Source organism: Cygnus olor, chromosome 1 (assembly GCF_009769625.2).
Source record: "Cygnus olor isolate bCygOlo1 chromosome 1, bCygOlo1.pri.v2, whole genome shotgun sequence".
Taxonomy (NCBI): Eukaryota; Metazoa; Chordata; class Aves; order Anseriformes; family Anatidae; genus Cygnus; species Cygnus olor.
In genome coordinates, this window is record NC_049169.1 from 198,372,841 (window position 1) to 198,388,771 (window position 15,931).

At 36.6% G+C, this 15,931-nt stretch overlaps 1 protein-coding gene across 3 annotated transcripts in view; it reads left to right on the forward strand.

Annotated features, from left to right (window-relative positions):
- SLC36A4 (solute carrier family 36 member 4) overlaps positions 1-15,931 on the forward strand; it is an 85,875-nt gene that overhangs the window by 12,087 nt on the left and 57,857 nt on the right. For 2 of the 3 annotated variants that reach the window (XM_040544260.1, XM_040544261.1), the window contains exons 2-8: positions 1,499-1,622; positions 2,357-2,447; positions 3,632-3,720; positions 4,688-4,783; positions 6,395-6,479; positions 13,614-13,841; positions 14,998-15,096. In XM_040544260.1, the coding sequence (XP_040400194.1) occupies positions 1,499-1,622; positions 2,357-2,447; positions 3,632-3,720; positions 4,688-4,783; positions 6,395-6,479; positions 13,614-13,841; positions 14,998-15,096 (812 nt within the window). Of the gene's footprint in view, positions 1-1,498; positions 1,623-2,356; positions 2,448-3,235; positions 3,426-3,631; positions 3,721-4,687; positions 4,784-6,394; positions 6,480-13,613; positions 13,842-14,997; positions 15,097-15,931 lie in introns of those variants that run through there. The other variant, XM_040544262.1, reaches the window with a different exon arrangement.

Below are 15,931 nucleotides of genomic sequence, written 5' to 3' on the forward strand. Positions count from 1 at the left end.
CAAGTGCTTTCATTATTGGCTTTCAGCTTTATCGAAACTTAATTCAGATGACCTGTTGCTGTCTTTAGTATACTTTGATCTATCTACTGGATAAGCCTTCTGTTTTATAGGATATATAATGCTTGTTTTGTGGTTGTTCTTTGAAGTTCCTATTGCTTATGATTGTATTCAGTGCCTTGCTGCTGTGTTAGACATCGTTAAGGTTTCATAAAGACCTTAAGGATTTGTTGAACACCCGATTTTCAGTGTGTTCTGCATTTCTGATCAGGTTTCGTGCACATATCTTGTTTCCACAATAAGTAGTAATTTTATTAGATTGAGCATAAAGAGTCCCCAAATAAGCATTGTACCTGCTGCTTTCTTTTAAATGCTTCTGCAGTCTCATTGGCATTACAAGTTTCACGCATGTGAAGTGAGCATCCCTATTTTTCTTATGAAATGGATAAGCTTAGCATGGCTAAGGTATTTAAAGTTCACTCAAACTGTGGGTTTTTTTTTTTTTTTTTTTTGCTTTCTTAAGTGAAGCATGTTTTAATATAATTAATGCTTATTTAATGTTTTCAGAGTTCTGTAATTAATGCGGTAAATCGGTAAGATGTGCTGTTGCATTCTTAGAAATACTCAGTAATTTTTAAAAATAAGTAGAAAAAGTTAGACAGCGTAAAATCACGTAAGAATAGGATTTTCTTGTGTGTGTGAAAACCACAGAGGTTGAGATTTATTCAGCCGATTTTATGAATGGGTACTGCAGAAGGCAGGTAATCTTTTTGGTTTTGGCAAGATTTGTTTTACAGAACTGTAGTCATTTAAAAATGGTTATAATTTAATCGACATTAAATTGCAAAAGCTGCAAGGTTTGCCTGAAAGCCATTGTTCATTGCTTGCTGTTGCTTAGCTCTTTTATTTAGCTGGATAGCAAGGCTGCATTTGTTGATGGCAGTGGCAGTTTACGCTACTTTAAAAAGTTCATGAAATTGCAGCTCAAGCATGTAGTATAAATCAGTTATCTTGGTTTTCTCACCAGTGTTTGGAGACATCTTCTGTTGTACCTCTCAGTTTTAGGATGGGATGGCTCTGGGGTGTGCCCTTGCTCTCCACTAGTAATAGGCTAAGTGCTTAGCATTGAAGCAGCTAACAGCACCTAAGATGAATCTCATCTTTTCCTAATACTGGATGACTTTTCCGTTTGGCTGTACGTTGTATTAGCTTGCACAACGGTCTAAGCCATCAACATTTTGATGATACAAAGTTGTTTTCCTTAATGGGAAGCTTTAGTGTTTGACCATAAACCAGCCTGTTTTGAATAATGTGAATGTGTGCCCCTGGAAAGCGAGGCAGAATTTCTTGTGCAGACTTGTGCTGTAACTGTGTTTAAATCAGCTTTATATTTGGTAATGCAAATAAATCTCATGAAATGGGAAATTATTTCAAAATCACCTTTTACTTCTAAACTGTACATTTGTTTCTAACGCTAAGTTGTGTTAATTCTGTTGTATAGATTTGGAAGTAATGAAGCCTTTAATTGATGAACAGAATTCAGACGAAGTCTCAGATGAGGAGCATGAAAATGACATCCTGCCAGTTGAGAAGCATTACCAACTTGAAAATGAAGAAGGCATTACGTATGTATTACTCCTAAGTATCAGCTTGTTAAAATTCCTTGCCTCCGACTTGTTTTCCATGAGTAGTTTACTGAACTCTCAGGGGGGTTACTTGCAACCATGGTATGGTTTTATAGGGCTTTGCATAGTTCTAATTTAGGGCTTTGCATGCGTCTACCAAAAAACAGCACATTTTGAGTAGGTTCTTTGGTTTTTGGAAGCTTAACAATATACTGGCTGTAAAATATTCCAAGGTGACGACCATTTATAAAGTGATTGGGTCGCTCAGAATCCAGGCATTGTTTACAAAGGGGTTTGATTGATTTTATTTTTTAATAAAGGAACTTAAGAAGACTTTGGAAATAGATTATTTGTTACAATTGTATTTGAAAGAGTTGGTTTTTTTTTGGGGGGGGGGGGCTAAAGCTGTAGCTGTCAGAATTGTGTTTTGTAACTGGTAATTATTTTGAATGTTATTGATTCTAAAATAGCATTGATGAAACTTTGACACTTTCTGAGGCAAAAAGACGATAAAATTGCACAGAAAGTAGCCTTTCACAAACTGGGAAAAGGAGATGAAGATCAATCAGACTTGTACGTTCCATTTGATGGAACTCATATCTAGAGATTAATAAGAATGTCCTTTGAATGTGCGGGACCAGTTCAAAGTAGTTACTGCTCACAAATTGTTCCTGTATGTTGGTGAATTATAGAGGGTGTGCTTTTAATGGGACTTTTTCTGTTTTTATCATCAGGTTTATACAAACACTTACCCACCTCCTTAAAGGAAACATTGGAACTGGGCTTCTTGGTCTTCCACTTGCAATAAAAAATGCTGGCATTGTGGTAAGAATGCAATTGTTTTTCTTAGATTAGAAATGTTATCTAGAAAGACATACAGATATGTGACTGAGCCTGAAAAACTAAATTCTTGATACCTGCTGGTTGTACCTACCTACTTTGAATTGTGTTATATTTTTTCTTTTCAGTCTGGTGAAGTTATTGCTGAAGGTTGAGACAAATTAAAAAAAACAAAAACAACCAAACCTTTTTTTCTTTTTTAACTATGTCATTCTGGAGACTTTATAGAATGTTTTGTATTTTTGCTTAGCCAGAGCATTTTTCTGTGGAAAACTTTTTTTTTCTGAAAAAAGAAAGATTTTGATTCAGTCAGACTCCTATGATGGCTCATGGGATTCTTTTTTGGGTTTATTTTATCTTTGTCCAGACATCACTATAGCTGGATAATGTCATAGGATGCACTGTCATCTTCTTAAATCAGTCTTTTGTTTCTGGGGCAACAGGATATAGCACAGTCTAGTTTATACAGGGATATAAACAAAGCATTTCCTAAGGCAATGTAAATTTCATTAAATTAATTTTTAAATTTAAGACTAAATAAATTTAATTCTTTATTACAGGATGTTTAGTTTAAGGGTGAAAGTTACAATGTAAAAAGCAAGTACTTTCTGTGAAACTTTTGGTTTAACTTCTGTTCTAAAACAAATGATTTAATTCAAAAGATTATCTGTAACTCGTAATTGTAAAAGTTGTCAGGGTAGTGATTGTGGTGTTTTGTTTTTTTTTTTTACTATACTGAACATCATCAAATGCTCTAATGTAATGGAAAGAAGCCTTTAAAATGACAGTGTTGATGACAATGAAATGGTCCAAACCATTGCTTAGAAATGTGCGGTCTTCTCTCATGACAATTTTTTGGCAAATATCTTAATGAAGATGCTCTGAGAGTGAAGTTGTTCATGTCCACTTGCTATTTACTGCTTGATCACCCTTGAGAAACTTCAGTCGAGCCATCAATTAGAAGTAAGGAATGCGGCAGAAATCTGTAGTGAATCCTCCTCTGAGGGGAAAAAAGTTGCATAAAATTTTAATTCCTATAATTTATGTATGTGCTAAAATATGAAATTTTTGCATGTAAACATTTTTCCCTGCCATGTTTTCATGAAAAAATCTGTTTATGTGACTTCAGTTGCTTATATCCTTTGTTCTCCCTTTTTTCTCCACACCAGATTGGACCAATCAGCCTTGTGTTCATAGGAATTATATCTGTTCATTGTATGCACATCTTGGTACGTTGCAGCCACTGTCTATGTCAGAGGTAAATGTGGAACTACTCATTTTGTTGCTGAGATTGTTTTTTTTCTGAGTTTTGGCCTACAGAATGACCCAGTGCTGTAGCAGTTGCTTCAGGTCAGAATCTTGTACTTCAAAGAAGGAATACATGTTCTTATGGAGCAGCTACAAATGATAGCTGTGGTTTGAGTAACAGTATGTTAATACATTGAAAAAATATTTCTTTTCTGGTTCTACACAAAAATAAGTTGGTCTAACTTGTATTGTCCAATATCCCATTCCCTGTCGTAACTGGGAAATAATCAGATCTTTCTCAGTGCAGTTTTAGCTGCTTAGCTTCAGTCCTTAAGTCCTTTTATATCTTCATAACTTTTGAATCTTCATAGCTTTGAAAAGCATTCAGTTTATAAATTGCCACTTTGTAAGTACTTTATAGGACTACAGAAACAACCAAGAATTGCTGTTAATGTCTTTTGTGATTGTCTCTTTGGATTGTGACAACTTGGTTCTTAAAAAATGTGGTGCTAAGTAATGTGGTAAGATGATAATAGTGAGCGGATTAATGCTAGGTAGTCTTTCAAGTGAGACGTACAATAAAAGTGCAATAAAAGTTCTTTAAAAGTGCAATAAAGTTGCTGAACTGAACAGTAACATGAAGCTGTTAGTGTCCCTGTAGCTGGAAAAGCTATTATTAAAAAAAAAAAAAAACAAAACAAAACAAAACCAGAACTGATTTAGTACTGTTGAATTAGTGGGAAGCAATTGTGGTTTACATGCTTATAGAGTGCTTCCCTCCAAGAGTCCTTCCTCCAAGAAGGAAGCCCAAGAAGCCTAAACTATACTTCTAAAATTCAGCAGCTGCGGAATGGTGTCACAGATGATTCTGTATAAGCCTGTGTAAGCATGTAAGCCTGTATAAGCATTTTCAAGGTAGAGATGTAGGCTCTGATCGTTTCTAGTAACTCTATTCTTTCTTCGCGCTTTAATTTCAGGTTGAAAAAATCCTCACTGGGGTATAGTGATACAGTTAGTTATGCCATGGAAGTGGGGCCTCTGAGTACTCTTCAGAAAAAATCTTCCTGGGGAAGGTAAGTTTGCGGTCTAGTTTTGCAGTTAATTATTAAAATTGATGTCTACACTTGGAATGGTTAGGACATTTACTTTTTACTAAGATGTTACTAGTTTTCAGAGTATATTCTCTGTGCTTGAAATAACAAATAGCACCACATAAAAATATTTCCTGGGGTCAACTAGTGACGCTGGGAAGGACTGGGGAGTGTGTGTGTCTGTCAGGAATTTCAATTTTCAGGTCTACAGGAGCTGTGAAGAAAATAATTCTCTTCTATAATATAGGAAGAGATGTTGTATAACCAGAAGTGCAGTCTGTATTGTGTAGTATAAGTTTTTGTCAGCTTTTACTACAAACACATTTCACTGCATCAGAGTTCACTCTCTAAGCTGACTGATACTGCAAACACAAATGACTTTATTTTTTTCTGAAAGGAAACAAAGCATTCTTTGATTTGTTGAAATACCAAGTACAGATCATGGAGAAATATTTACTAGATTTTTGCAATAATGACCTGCAGATATTAACAGCTTGTTGTAGCTCTTAAGTGCTTTATCCATCTTTTAAAAAAGACCATTATGTGTTTTTTGCCATCTGTTGCTGTATAGCTGTTTATGGAGCTTACAGTATGACTACATAGTGATGAAACTGAAAACCTGAGATGTTGTTCAATGTTAACTTTAAAGTGTTTTTTTTTTTTCCTCTCTTGATGAAGAGAATATTTTTGCCCTGTTATTTTCAAGGACAGCATCTTGTGTCATTTGTTTGTGGCTATCACTTGGTCTCAGATAAGAAAAAGATGAGGTAATATTTTAAGATATTTTCTGATGACTTCGTAGGAATGGACTGGAGCTGTACTAGAGGGAAATATTTTTGTTTGTGGGGAAGTAGAATGAAAATACTGTAATGCTCCAAAGAGTTATAAGCCACAAATGACAATTCTATTTCCCGAGGCATCGTGCTGCAGCAAGATTGTTCTCTGGGGCAATTCTCTGTTGTATGTTGGACTATCGAGAGAGTTTCATTATGGTGTGTCTTCAGGTCACTATCATGTATATTATTTTTCAAAAACAGTATGAACCATACTTCAGGATTTTTTTTCCAAGAGATACAGTGTCTGAATGTGTATTTGGATACATTCACATAGAGCCAGTTAGCTGTGAAAATGTTTGTTGTCTTGAATTGCTGAAACTTAACAGTGTGAGACATTTCATCTCTGGTCTCAGTGGAAAATGGCTGTGCTAAAGTGCTAAATTATTGCAGCAGAAGTTATTTGCACATTGAGTATATATGTCCATCGTTTATAGTTGTACCACATTGCTGTCTTTGAATTTCATTTTATGCCACTTTAAATGTGATATACCTTTTTTTTGAGAAACTTTCATACCTATTTACTGTTATCTTAAAAAAACAAAACACGCCACTACCACAACCACCAACCCACAAAAAACACAAAATCACCTTATTTTGCCAGAAGAACAACCTTTCCGGTATTCACTACATTAATGTGATACTTGAATCTAACATTATGACTAGTATGACAAGGAGTTGTAATTGTGTATTAGGTAGAAATGGATTAATCATTTATATCCTAAGTATAATGTATGTTTGTTTATTTTTTCTTCCTCAGGTATATTGTGGACTTTTTCCTAGTGATAACGCAGCTGGGATTTTGTAGTGTTTATGTTGTGTTCTTGGCAGAAAATGTGAAACAAGTGAGTAAAGATATTGTATGGAAAGAGTTACAGTTTTAGATTTGTTTTTCCTTACTTTTTTGTTTCCTTGTAAAGTGCAAAAGAACTTGCAGAACATGAAGTTGAGAGATACACAGAATAGTTCTGCCATGATTTACACAATAGAGCTCTTGGAAAAAGGAGCAATGTGCAAGGTGATCTAAACTCACATCTTGCGGAAGTGCTTATAGTTTCATTGCCTTCTCATTTGTTTGTTGAACTTAAAAATTAATTGCAGAAATTATAGGAAACAAGGTTGAAACTGGTCTGGGATCCAGTTGTCAATGAACATTTCTTTTTGCCAGGATTTGCTGCTGACTTTTTTATTCCCTGACCTTCTGAGAGTATTTTACCCTTTTTGTGTCATGGGAATCTTTCTTTTGAATATGTTCTTGTTTAACCTCTTCCATTTTTCAGAATTGTCTCACAGTTACTCATCAGTGATGGGTCTCTCGGACCCCCAGAGTACTGTGTGCAGTTTTGGGTGCCACAGAATAAAAAGGACGTAAAACCATTAGAGAGTGTCCAAAAGAGGGCTACAAAGATGGTGAAGGGATGTATGGGGAGCAGCTGAGGTCCCTTGGTTTGCTCAGCCCAGAGCAGAGCAGGCTGAGGGGAGGCCTCATGGCGGCCTGCAGCTCCCTCATGAGGGGAGCGGAGGGGCAGGCGCTGAGCTCTGCTCTCTGGGGACAGCGACAGGACCCGAGGGAACGGCATGGAGCTGGGACAGGGGAGGGTCAGGCTGGGTGTTAGGAAAAGGTTCTATACCGAAAGGGTGGTCGGGCACTGGGACAGGCTCCCCAGGGACAAGGTCATGACACCGAGCCTGCTGGTGTTCAAAAAGTGTTTGTACAGTGCTCTCAAAGATACGGTCTGATTTTTGGGTGGTGTGTAGACCCAGGAGTTGGACTTGATGATCCTTGTGGGTCCCTTCTGACTCAAGATAATCTGTGCCGTTCTTTTCTGTTTTGAGAATGAATATGGATCTTTGTCTGAAAATGTGTCTCTGTAATTAGTGAGGCAGGTGAGGAATAAGGTATGGCATGTTACCAAGCATTAATCATCCATATGGACTTCTACCCGAAAGGTAGAATAAAGGTGTCTTTGAATAGCTTAATTTATGTTATTGAGGAAGAAGTGTCCCCATGGACAGTTAGTATGTAGTAAGCACATTTTTTTTTGCTCCCTGTGAGGTGAGTATTTGTGTTATGTTTAAAAAGTATTCCAAGTTACAAAAACGTCAAGGTGAGAAGAATCTGTGTGTAGAGAAGCTGGATACTCTGTAATTTGTGTACTGGGAGGTTATGACAGTCCCACTGTCTATCTCAGTATCTGAAAATCCTAATTTATATATGATGTCCTTTTGCTGGCCTTCTGAAGCAGGAATTTTTATGGCATCCTTTGTAATAGAAGTTTGAATTGAAACCTTTCCCATTGAACAAATATATGACCAACTAGTCATGATATATATGTTTTGACCTTAAGCAAAAGCAAAGACTTGTTTGCCTTGGCTTTTATAAGTTTTGGAAAAAAAATGAAACCTTTTCAGAAAACCCACTGTTGCTGTCTTGAAGAATTGAAAGCAGGGAGCAGAACTTACAGAGAAAACAACCTCTACAAAAGCAGTAGCTGCAGAAACCCATGGCATGTACTCTGTGAATGAATTGAAGTCATTAGCAATTCAGAAGAGAAGTCCTGTTTGCAGGTGTATTTGATTTACTTTGCCCTGTGCTCTTTCCTCTGGGAGGGAGGTTGTTTCCGTCTGGGCAACCTTATATTGCAGGAATCTGTCCCGTAGAGGGCACCAAAGAACACAAGTTGGTACAGCTTTAAATCTGTTTTGGGTAGTGGAAGGATGAGGCATATGAACGGAGGGAATGAGGGAGTGGAGAACTAAGATAAAGGAAAATCATGGTAATAATGTTAGTAAGCTTTTCTAAAGGAATACTTCCCTGGCTCACCAAAGAAACTCAGGTTTGTGTAGTTCTGGATATGGGGTCTTATTTAGCAAAAAAAAAAAAAAAAGGGGAGGGTCTTACAGGTAAAAAAGACTAGAATTGGAGAAGAATGATGAAGTTGGCACAAAGATCTGCAGTTTGGCTGCAACAAGATTGGAGCAGGATCACAGTGGGGTGGACAAAGGAATCTGCCCAGAAGATGGTCCCCTTTCATGTCATAATTACTTGACTTTTCCCTCCTGAGGAGCAGAAGATCTTAAGTCAAGAGTCTTGGCAGCTATCTACTTGTTCATGAATATTTGCTGAGTTCTCTGAAAATGCGTCTTTTTCTCATTGTTTGATGGTAAAGCTAAAATATGAAAACATGTTCTTGCTGTGTGGGAACACTTTATTACATCTTTGACACTTTGAATGACCCATCAGTAGGATGCTACATAATGGAATTTTTATTTTTCTAGATTTTGTAAAAAGCAGGGGGAGGGGGAACCACCCCCTAAAAAAAACCAAATCCACCACTTAGGCAGTCGTACTCAGACATGGAAGTGTTTGTAGTTTGCAAAGTTGAGTAATAGTTTTAAATACCAGAACTAAATGAAAGGTGAGACATGCTTTGACCTTTTCTTTCATAATTACAGGATTACAGTATAGTCCCATATACAACATATACCTGATTACACACTGTTTTGGTGCTCGACTGGGCCCTGTGTTGTATGTTGCTCTGAGTTGAATAAGGAAGGAGTTACAGGAACCAATCAGCTCAAGGACTGCTATTTTGATCCTACTAGATAAAAAGTTTGAAAAGTTTGCAGACTGTATGACAGAAAGAGTAGGGTTTGAGATGTAGGCAAGAGTGGTCTTGGCTGAAGGGACTAAGGAAACTATTCTTTGTTGCTTCTGATGTAGTTCTTAAATGAAACAATTTTCTGTGTGCCTGATATCAGGAATCTGATAACCAGATTTACACAAATGTGTGGTCTTCATGGATACAGCTGAGGGCAGTGGATGCTGTGCTTGGGATATGTAAATGAGACATTAAGTGAAGCACTCCTGTAAAGGAAGCTGTTTCAGACACCACACCATCACGTGAATTAATGCTTGAATAACTAAAATGACTTCTGATGAAGTCACTCTGTGAATTCACTAGTCTTTGTAGTCAATATGCAAGTAGTAGTCACTATTTGCTTTCTAAAACTGTAGTGATATTTCCTTGTGGTTTAGGGAAGTGTTTGTGGAAATCCTAGGTACAGTTATGGTAGTCACAGAACAAAATGCATATAATGTATTCAGATTAGAAGTTGCTCAATGTACACTGAGCTCTGTGACACAAAGAAAAAAGTACTGTGTAGCAGCTCATGAAGTCCTGCACAGACTTTATTGCATCTTGGTTTTTGTCTCTTTTGTAGTCAGAGCGAGTACAGGCACAGTAAAATTTAATGACTGTTCTCTACAAATCAGAATTACTTTTATAGGAAGACATTCTCTGTTATGGTTAAGAGAGGAAGCCGTGATTCTTAAATGGCAAATGTACATTTCCATGTCTCAGATCTTTAGTGGGAGGATCTGAATTATGATTGTTTATAGAATGCGTTTTTCAAGCACAGATGTATTGATTGAATAAGTGAAAATATTTGTCTAAGTTGTCTGATATTCAGATAGTATTTCAGACTGCTTTGCTTTCTTTAGAGGAGAGAGAAACAGCATGAGAAACAGCTTTTTATTTTTTTATTTTTGAAGACACTTCTGCTGCTTTACATTGTTACTTGTTAGAATGGTTTTCAACCTGATAAAACTTTTTTAAACCTAATAAAGTACTTCAAAAGTGATAGTAATGTTAGCTTGCATCTGAACAAATGAGTATAATTTCATCTTCATTAGATTTTTCCATTGCTGCTCTTTAGCATCAATCCTCACACAATCTACTCACAGGCAGAATTGTATTTTGGGCGGGTTAATTTTTGTATTTTACTTTCAGACTTACTTTTCTTCCACTCGTCAGTCTCTCTTGCCTGTTTTTTAGCTCTCCCATAAGATCATCTGAGATACTTCTTCTGAGTCATTGTACAGAATCACTCTTCTGTCATGCCTCAAAATCCACCTGTGTGGTGTGGCAGTTTCCCGTGGCCTTGCCTAAACCCTTAAGTGGTGCTGCCCTGACTGACACGGTGGTTAAAGTAGATTGTTAACCAATCTAACATGGATGCTGCTTTCTTGATACAGAATTGATTTAAAGGTGTATATATATCCAGAAAACGGAATAAACTGTCTTTCTGTGCTTTTATATCAGTATAACTGTATCCATTATATCAATTACATGTTGTATATATATACATGAATATGTAAAATTCACCCCCAAACACAGTGTTTGATAATGCAGAAACCTGTGCATAATGAACATAATAAAAATGGCTTGGCAGTCAACAGTGGAACTGAAATGTTCAAAAGTTTTTTTTGTTTTTTTTTTTTTGTTCCCCCCCCCAAAATCATAGAACACCTTGGGTCGGAAGGGCTCTTAAAGATCATCTAGTTCCAACTCCCAATTATATGTTTCTTAAATAACACAGCAATTTCAGACCTGAGACAAAGCAAAACTTTAAGACAGTTGAGTATTGGAACAGGTTGCCCGTAGAGGTTTTGCAGTCTCCATTCTTAGAGGTTTTCAAGAGAAACAGCCTGGTTTGACCTCATATTGATGGAGCTTTGGGTAAGCAGTTGGACTATGTCATGAGGCCGCTTCTAGCCTGAATTATTCTATGGTTCAGTGAATCCAAACCTCCATTTCTGGATAATGTAATGGAGAATATATCAGGAATATAATGTTTCTCTTAGATAAGAGATGACAAGGTAAAGTGACTCAAATGAGAAATGGTGTGGAAGAGGAGCTTTTGAGTTAAAAACATACCAGAAATAGGTGCTTTTTGTAACTGGGACTAAGACAGCTGTGACTGCAAATCTGTTTACTCAAAATATAAATCTGAGTGGAGCAGGTTCAGAATTGCCTTTTTTATTTTTTTTGCCCTTCCAGCTGGAATGTTTTTGCCCTGGCTTCTGCCTTTCAACTGTATTTCACAAAACAGGATCTGATGAGACTCTTGCAAATAATAACATTTTAGAGAATCTGTTTAACTTCTGTTTCCTTTCCCTGGTGAATACTGGGCCAGGGAAGAGTGTGGCAAGAAAGGGTACCATGTTCACTCTGTTGTAAAGTGGACTACAGTGTTGTAGTTTGTTACAGGAATATAACTCATGTTTGAAGCATGCAAGTGGAAGGTAAGAACCTAGGGTAAGGGAGTCACATTTTGATAATTTTAGCTGACTGTTTTTTACAGACGTCTGTCACCTGATGATGGTTGTGGAGAGTTTATGAGCAGGCATAGTATGTTCTGTCTCAGTGCCTTCCTCAGTATTTTTGTGAAAATAAAACATACTTTTAAAGGCTATGTATGACCACTCTTTACTTAACACAACCTGGAGATGTGAGGTGATCATCTTGGCAGCTGTAGAGATCACAGTAGATCTGAACTCAAATAGAATTCTGACCACAGAACTTTTTAAATAACTCCCTCTACCTTCTGGAAGTCTCACAGTACAAATGATCCCTTGATTGCCTACTGTATCTCCAACTTGTCCTCTTCTCTTCTTCCTCAAGCTGGAAAATTAATACCCTGAGTTATTGTGACGTATAAAATGAAATAGATGTCATAAGGTATTGGTAATTGTGCTGTTTGCTCAGGACTCTTGTGACTACATTTAAACTTGTATGTAATAGTAATACTTGGCCTTTTTATTGTAGCAGCTTCATGTGTTTGACTTTTTAAAAGAGGATCTATGATCTTGTTATTTTCACTTGCACAGATAACAATGGACATTTTGGAGAGCAAAAAGAAAGCAAAAAAAAGAAGCAATTTTTTTTCCACTGTCTAGGAATCTTTTCTCATCATGCCAAAGGCTTTGTCTAGTGTGAACAAATTAAACGCAGTCATATACTGATTTATAAGATGGCAAATACAATCAAAGGGAAAAAGAGTACACCTTCCTAGGGAAAAGGCATAAGACTTAAACAAGTGGATGTGAACTGTTTTCATTTTGCAGCAAGCAGAATAACCACCAGCTCTTGATGTTTTGGTCATGGTGTACACACAGCACAGAATATGTTTCCTTAAAACAGTTTTCGGCAGTTATCATAGAACCAGAGAATATCCTGAGTTGGAAGGGACCCACAAGGATCATTGAGTCCAACTCCTGGGTCCCCAAAGGACCACCCAAAGAATCAGACCCTACGTCTGAGAGCGTTGTCCAAACGCTTCTTGAACTCCGGCAGGCTCGGTGCTGTGACCACTGCCCTGAGGAGCCTGTCCCAGTGCCCAACCAATTATAACCACATTAACATTCTTCCAAAAGATCCAGTGAGAGTTGTGAATAGTCCCAAGCTCAGTCTTCTGAACTGCACTATGGGCAATTATGGTAATAATATATACAAGATATTTAATACTTTTACACATTGTGTACTACTATTTATCTACCAGTATGAATTTATATTGATTTAATGTATACAGCTCTATGTTTTATTTATTTTTATTTTATTTTATTGTTGTTTTTATTATTTGCACAACTTTTACAGTTGAGTTAAAGTTAATTAATGGAAAAGTGAAGTTAAGAATAAAATAATTTGAATTAAAATAAAGACAGATGAATATTCTACCATCATTCTGTGTGTATGCTGACATGATGTGGATTGCAAAGGCATAAGGTTATTAGGCACTGAACCTTCAGACAATTAATAGTACTTGGTCATATGAACCCATTCCTTACTTTAGGAAAATTCACACTCCAGTGTTTAGGCCTAAATCCATCTTGCCCACATTTGTTTGACTGAATGCTTGCTTTCTAAAAGGCAGGCATCTAATCTAAACTGATCATGTGGATTTCCTCCTTAGTCGGTGGGTTAAAGACAAGGTCTTTTAGGGCCTGATTTCATCATTTCACAAGGATGAAACACTTGCTCAGTGCCTTGTTTTCCTCTCTGCATTGAGAGTATAGATAAACCAAAATGCCTGACATTCAGCAGGTAAAGTGAAGAGGTAAATTCCACCCTAGAGAAACAGCAGTGTGTCCATGTACAGACACTCAGTGCTACCAGTTTTTATTTATTTTTCTACAGGTCCATGAAGGATTCTTGGAAATCAAGTCTGCTTCTATAAATGTCAGTGCCGCCAGCAATTCTTCTGAGAAAAGGAGTACGGATTTACGAGTGTACATGCTGTGTTTCCTGCCATTTATGATCCTCCTGGTCTTTATTCGTGACCTTAAGAGCCTGTCCTTGCTTTCACTGCTTGCCAATCTGTCCATGGCTGTCAGCCTTGTGATCATTTACCAGTATATTGTTAGAGTGAGTATAACAAGTTTATAATTTGTTTTAATGTGATGTCTTAGTGGTTGCTTGGGGTAGTTGGTCTCTGAAACATACTGATCGACAATGGCTGAAAGTCAGAATTATCTTCTAATTTGAGGTAAGGAGATGTCTTAATACTTGAGACATGCATTAAAGAGACCTTTATGGTATTTTTTGAAAGAAATGGCAATATTACTGCACTTAAGATACGGAGCATACAAATTTTGAAGTCTCTGAATCCTTGAGTGAGTAGAAGTCGCACCCAGAAGTTCAAAGGCTTCATCTGTGGCCAGTCGTTTCATTGCAACAGAAGAACAGTTTCAACAACAATGTTTGTTTATAGCATTTTTCCGGTACAATCAGGGAAAAAAAAAAGATTTATCTTACATATTTAAGAATAGATATTGCATACTTCTATCGCCTGAGAAGTTGAATAGTTTTTACATTTTCTGGGTTGCTGCTGTTTTTAACAGTTGGAGGCATTTCAGAACAGAACAAATTGAACTGAAGGCTGAAAAAAAATCACACCCAGGAACCTCTACAATTTTTCATTCTTACAGTTTTTGAAAAGTATAAATGGCAAACTCTGTTGCATGCACAGTATCTAGATATATGGTCTGCACTGATATTATTTAGATGTATCGGCTATGGGAGGAGGTAGAAGTTACACAAAAGATATTGTGGGAGTTGAACAGCAATTAATTGTTCTGCAGGAATTCAGCTTGTGTTAAAAATACTTTTTTTTTTTTAACTATCCCTTATGGTTATGAAAAATACTTGTAAAGTATGAAGAATAAGAAAATTCAATGTTCTCAGGGGAGCCTAATTTTTTAGAAGGTTAAGCTTGAGTCTTCCCTTTCATTTTAATTGACGCTCACTTATATACACCAGAGTAACACTTTAAATATGAAAACTTCTAATGTCATTAACAAGAACCTAGAATAAATACATCTGCAAGTGTCTGTGAGTGAGTGGGAAGGAAGCTATAATTGCATGTAAAGGACTATAAGCTTGTGGGGAAAACTATGGAGTATAACTAGCAGTGTATACTCCGTTGTCAACACCTACAGATTTTTCTTTCCTAGACAGCAATTAAAATTGTAGGAACAGCTGACATTCTTTAAATAGCACTGTTTTGCATTGATTTCTTTAGGATATAGCAGATCCTCAAAAACTGCCTCCTGTGGTTGGCTGGAAGAAATATCCTCTGTTTTTTGGGACAGCAATATTTGCTTTTGAAGGAATCGGTGTGGTAAGTCTTTATCATTGACTCTTCAGAATACCTGAGTTTGTGACAGATGATGAAATATAGGCAGTTTTTAGTTTGTTGATACTTAGTTTTTTCTTGTTGGAGCACTAATCTCCCAGTCATGAAATGTGTTACTTTATCTAAGGCAAAAGTTGAGGACAGAACATCCTTGTCAAAGGGTATTCTAGTGAATACTGATTGCTACTTGAACACTTAGCACCTTCCCAATTACAAGGATGTCTGTAGTTCATCGAAACAGATTAAAAATAGTTTTAAAATAGATTAAAATCATAATTCACTATTCAGCTAATAATAATGTGATTCTGTAATTATGATGATTCAGCAGCTCAGTTTGAAGTGATGAGTGAAGAAAAAAAGAAACGTATTCAGCATCTTTCTTTTCCTTTGGGATCACAGAGGACAGAAGTGATTTATCAAAAAAGTATTATTCTTCCTGCCTCAAACTTGTCTATAGAGATGGCTTCATAGCAATGGTGATAAGAAAAAGGCTTGAAATTCCAGAATATTGTTTTGATTCATAGACTTCTGACAATGAACTTCAGTTCCTCATTGTTTCCTGAAATAAGTCAATTATTTGTCACTCCTAAAATGTGTTTTCTAAAAGTGAATCTTTTTTTAATCTCTTATATTCACATCCTACTGCATCTAAGGGCTTTCTGATTGCACCTCATAGTAGCAAAGTTTGCAAGTTAGTTAATGCTTTTGTTTCACGTTACAATTTTAAAAACAGCCAAAGAAGCATCTGGGAATGGTAGGTTATAATGTCTTTGAACTGTTGGGAAATTACCATATGCACTTCATTTTTTACTAATATAAC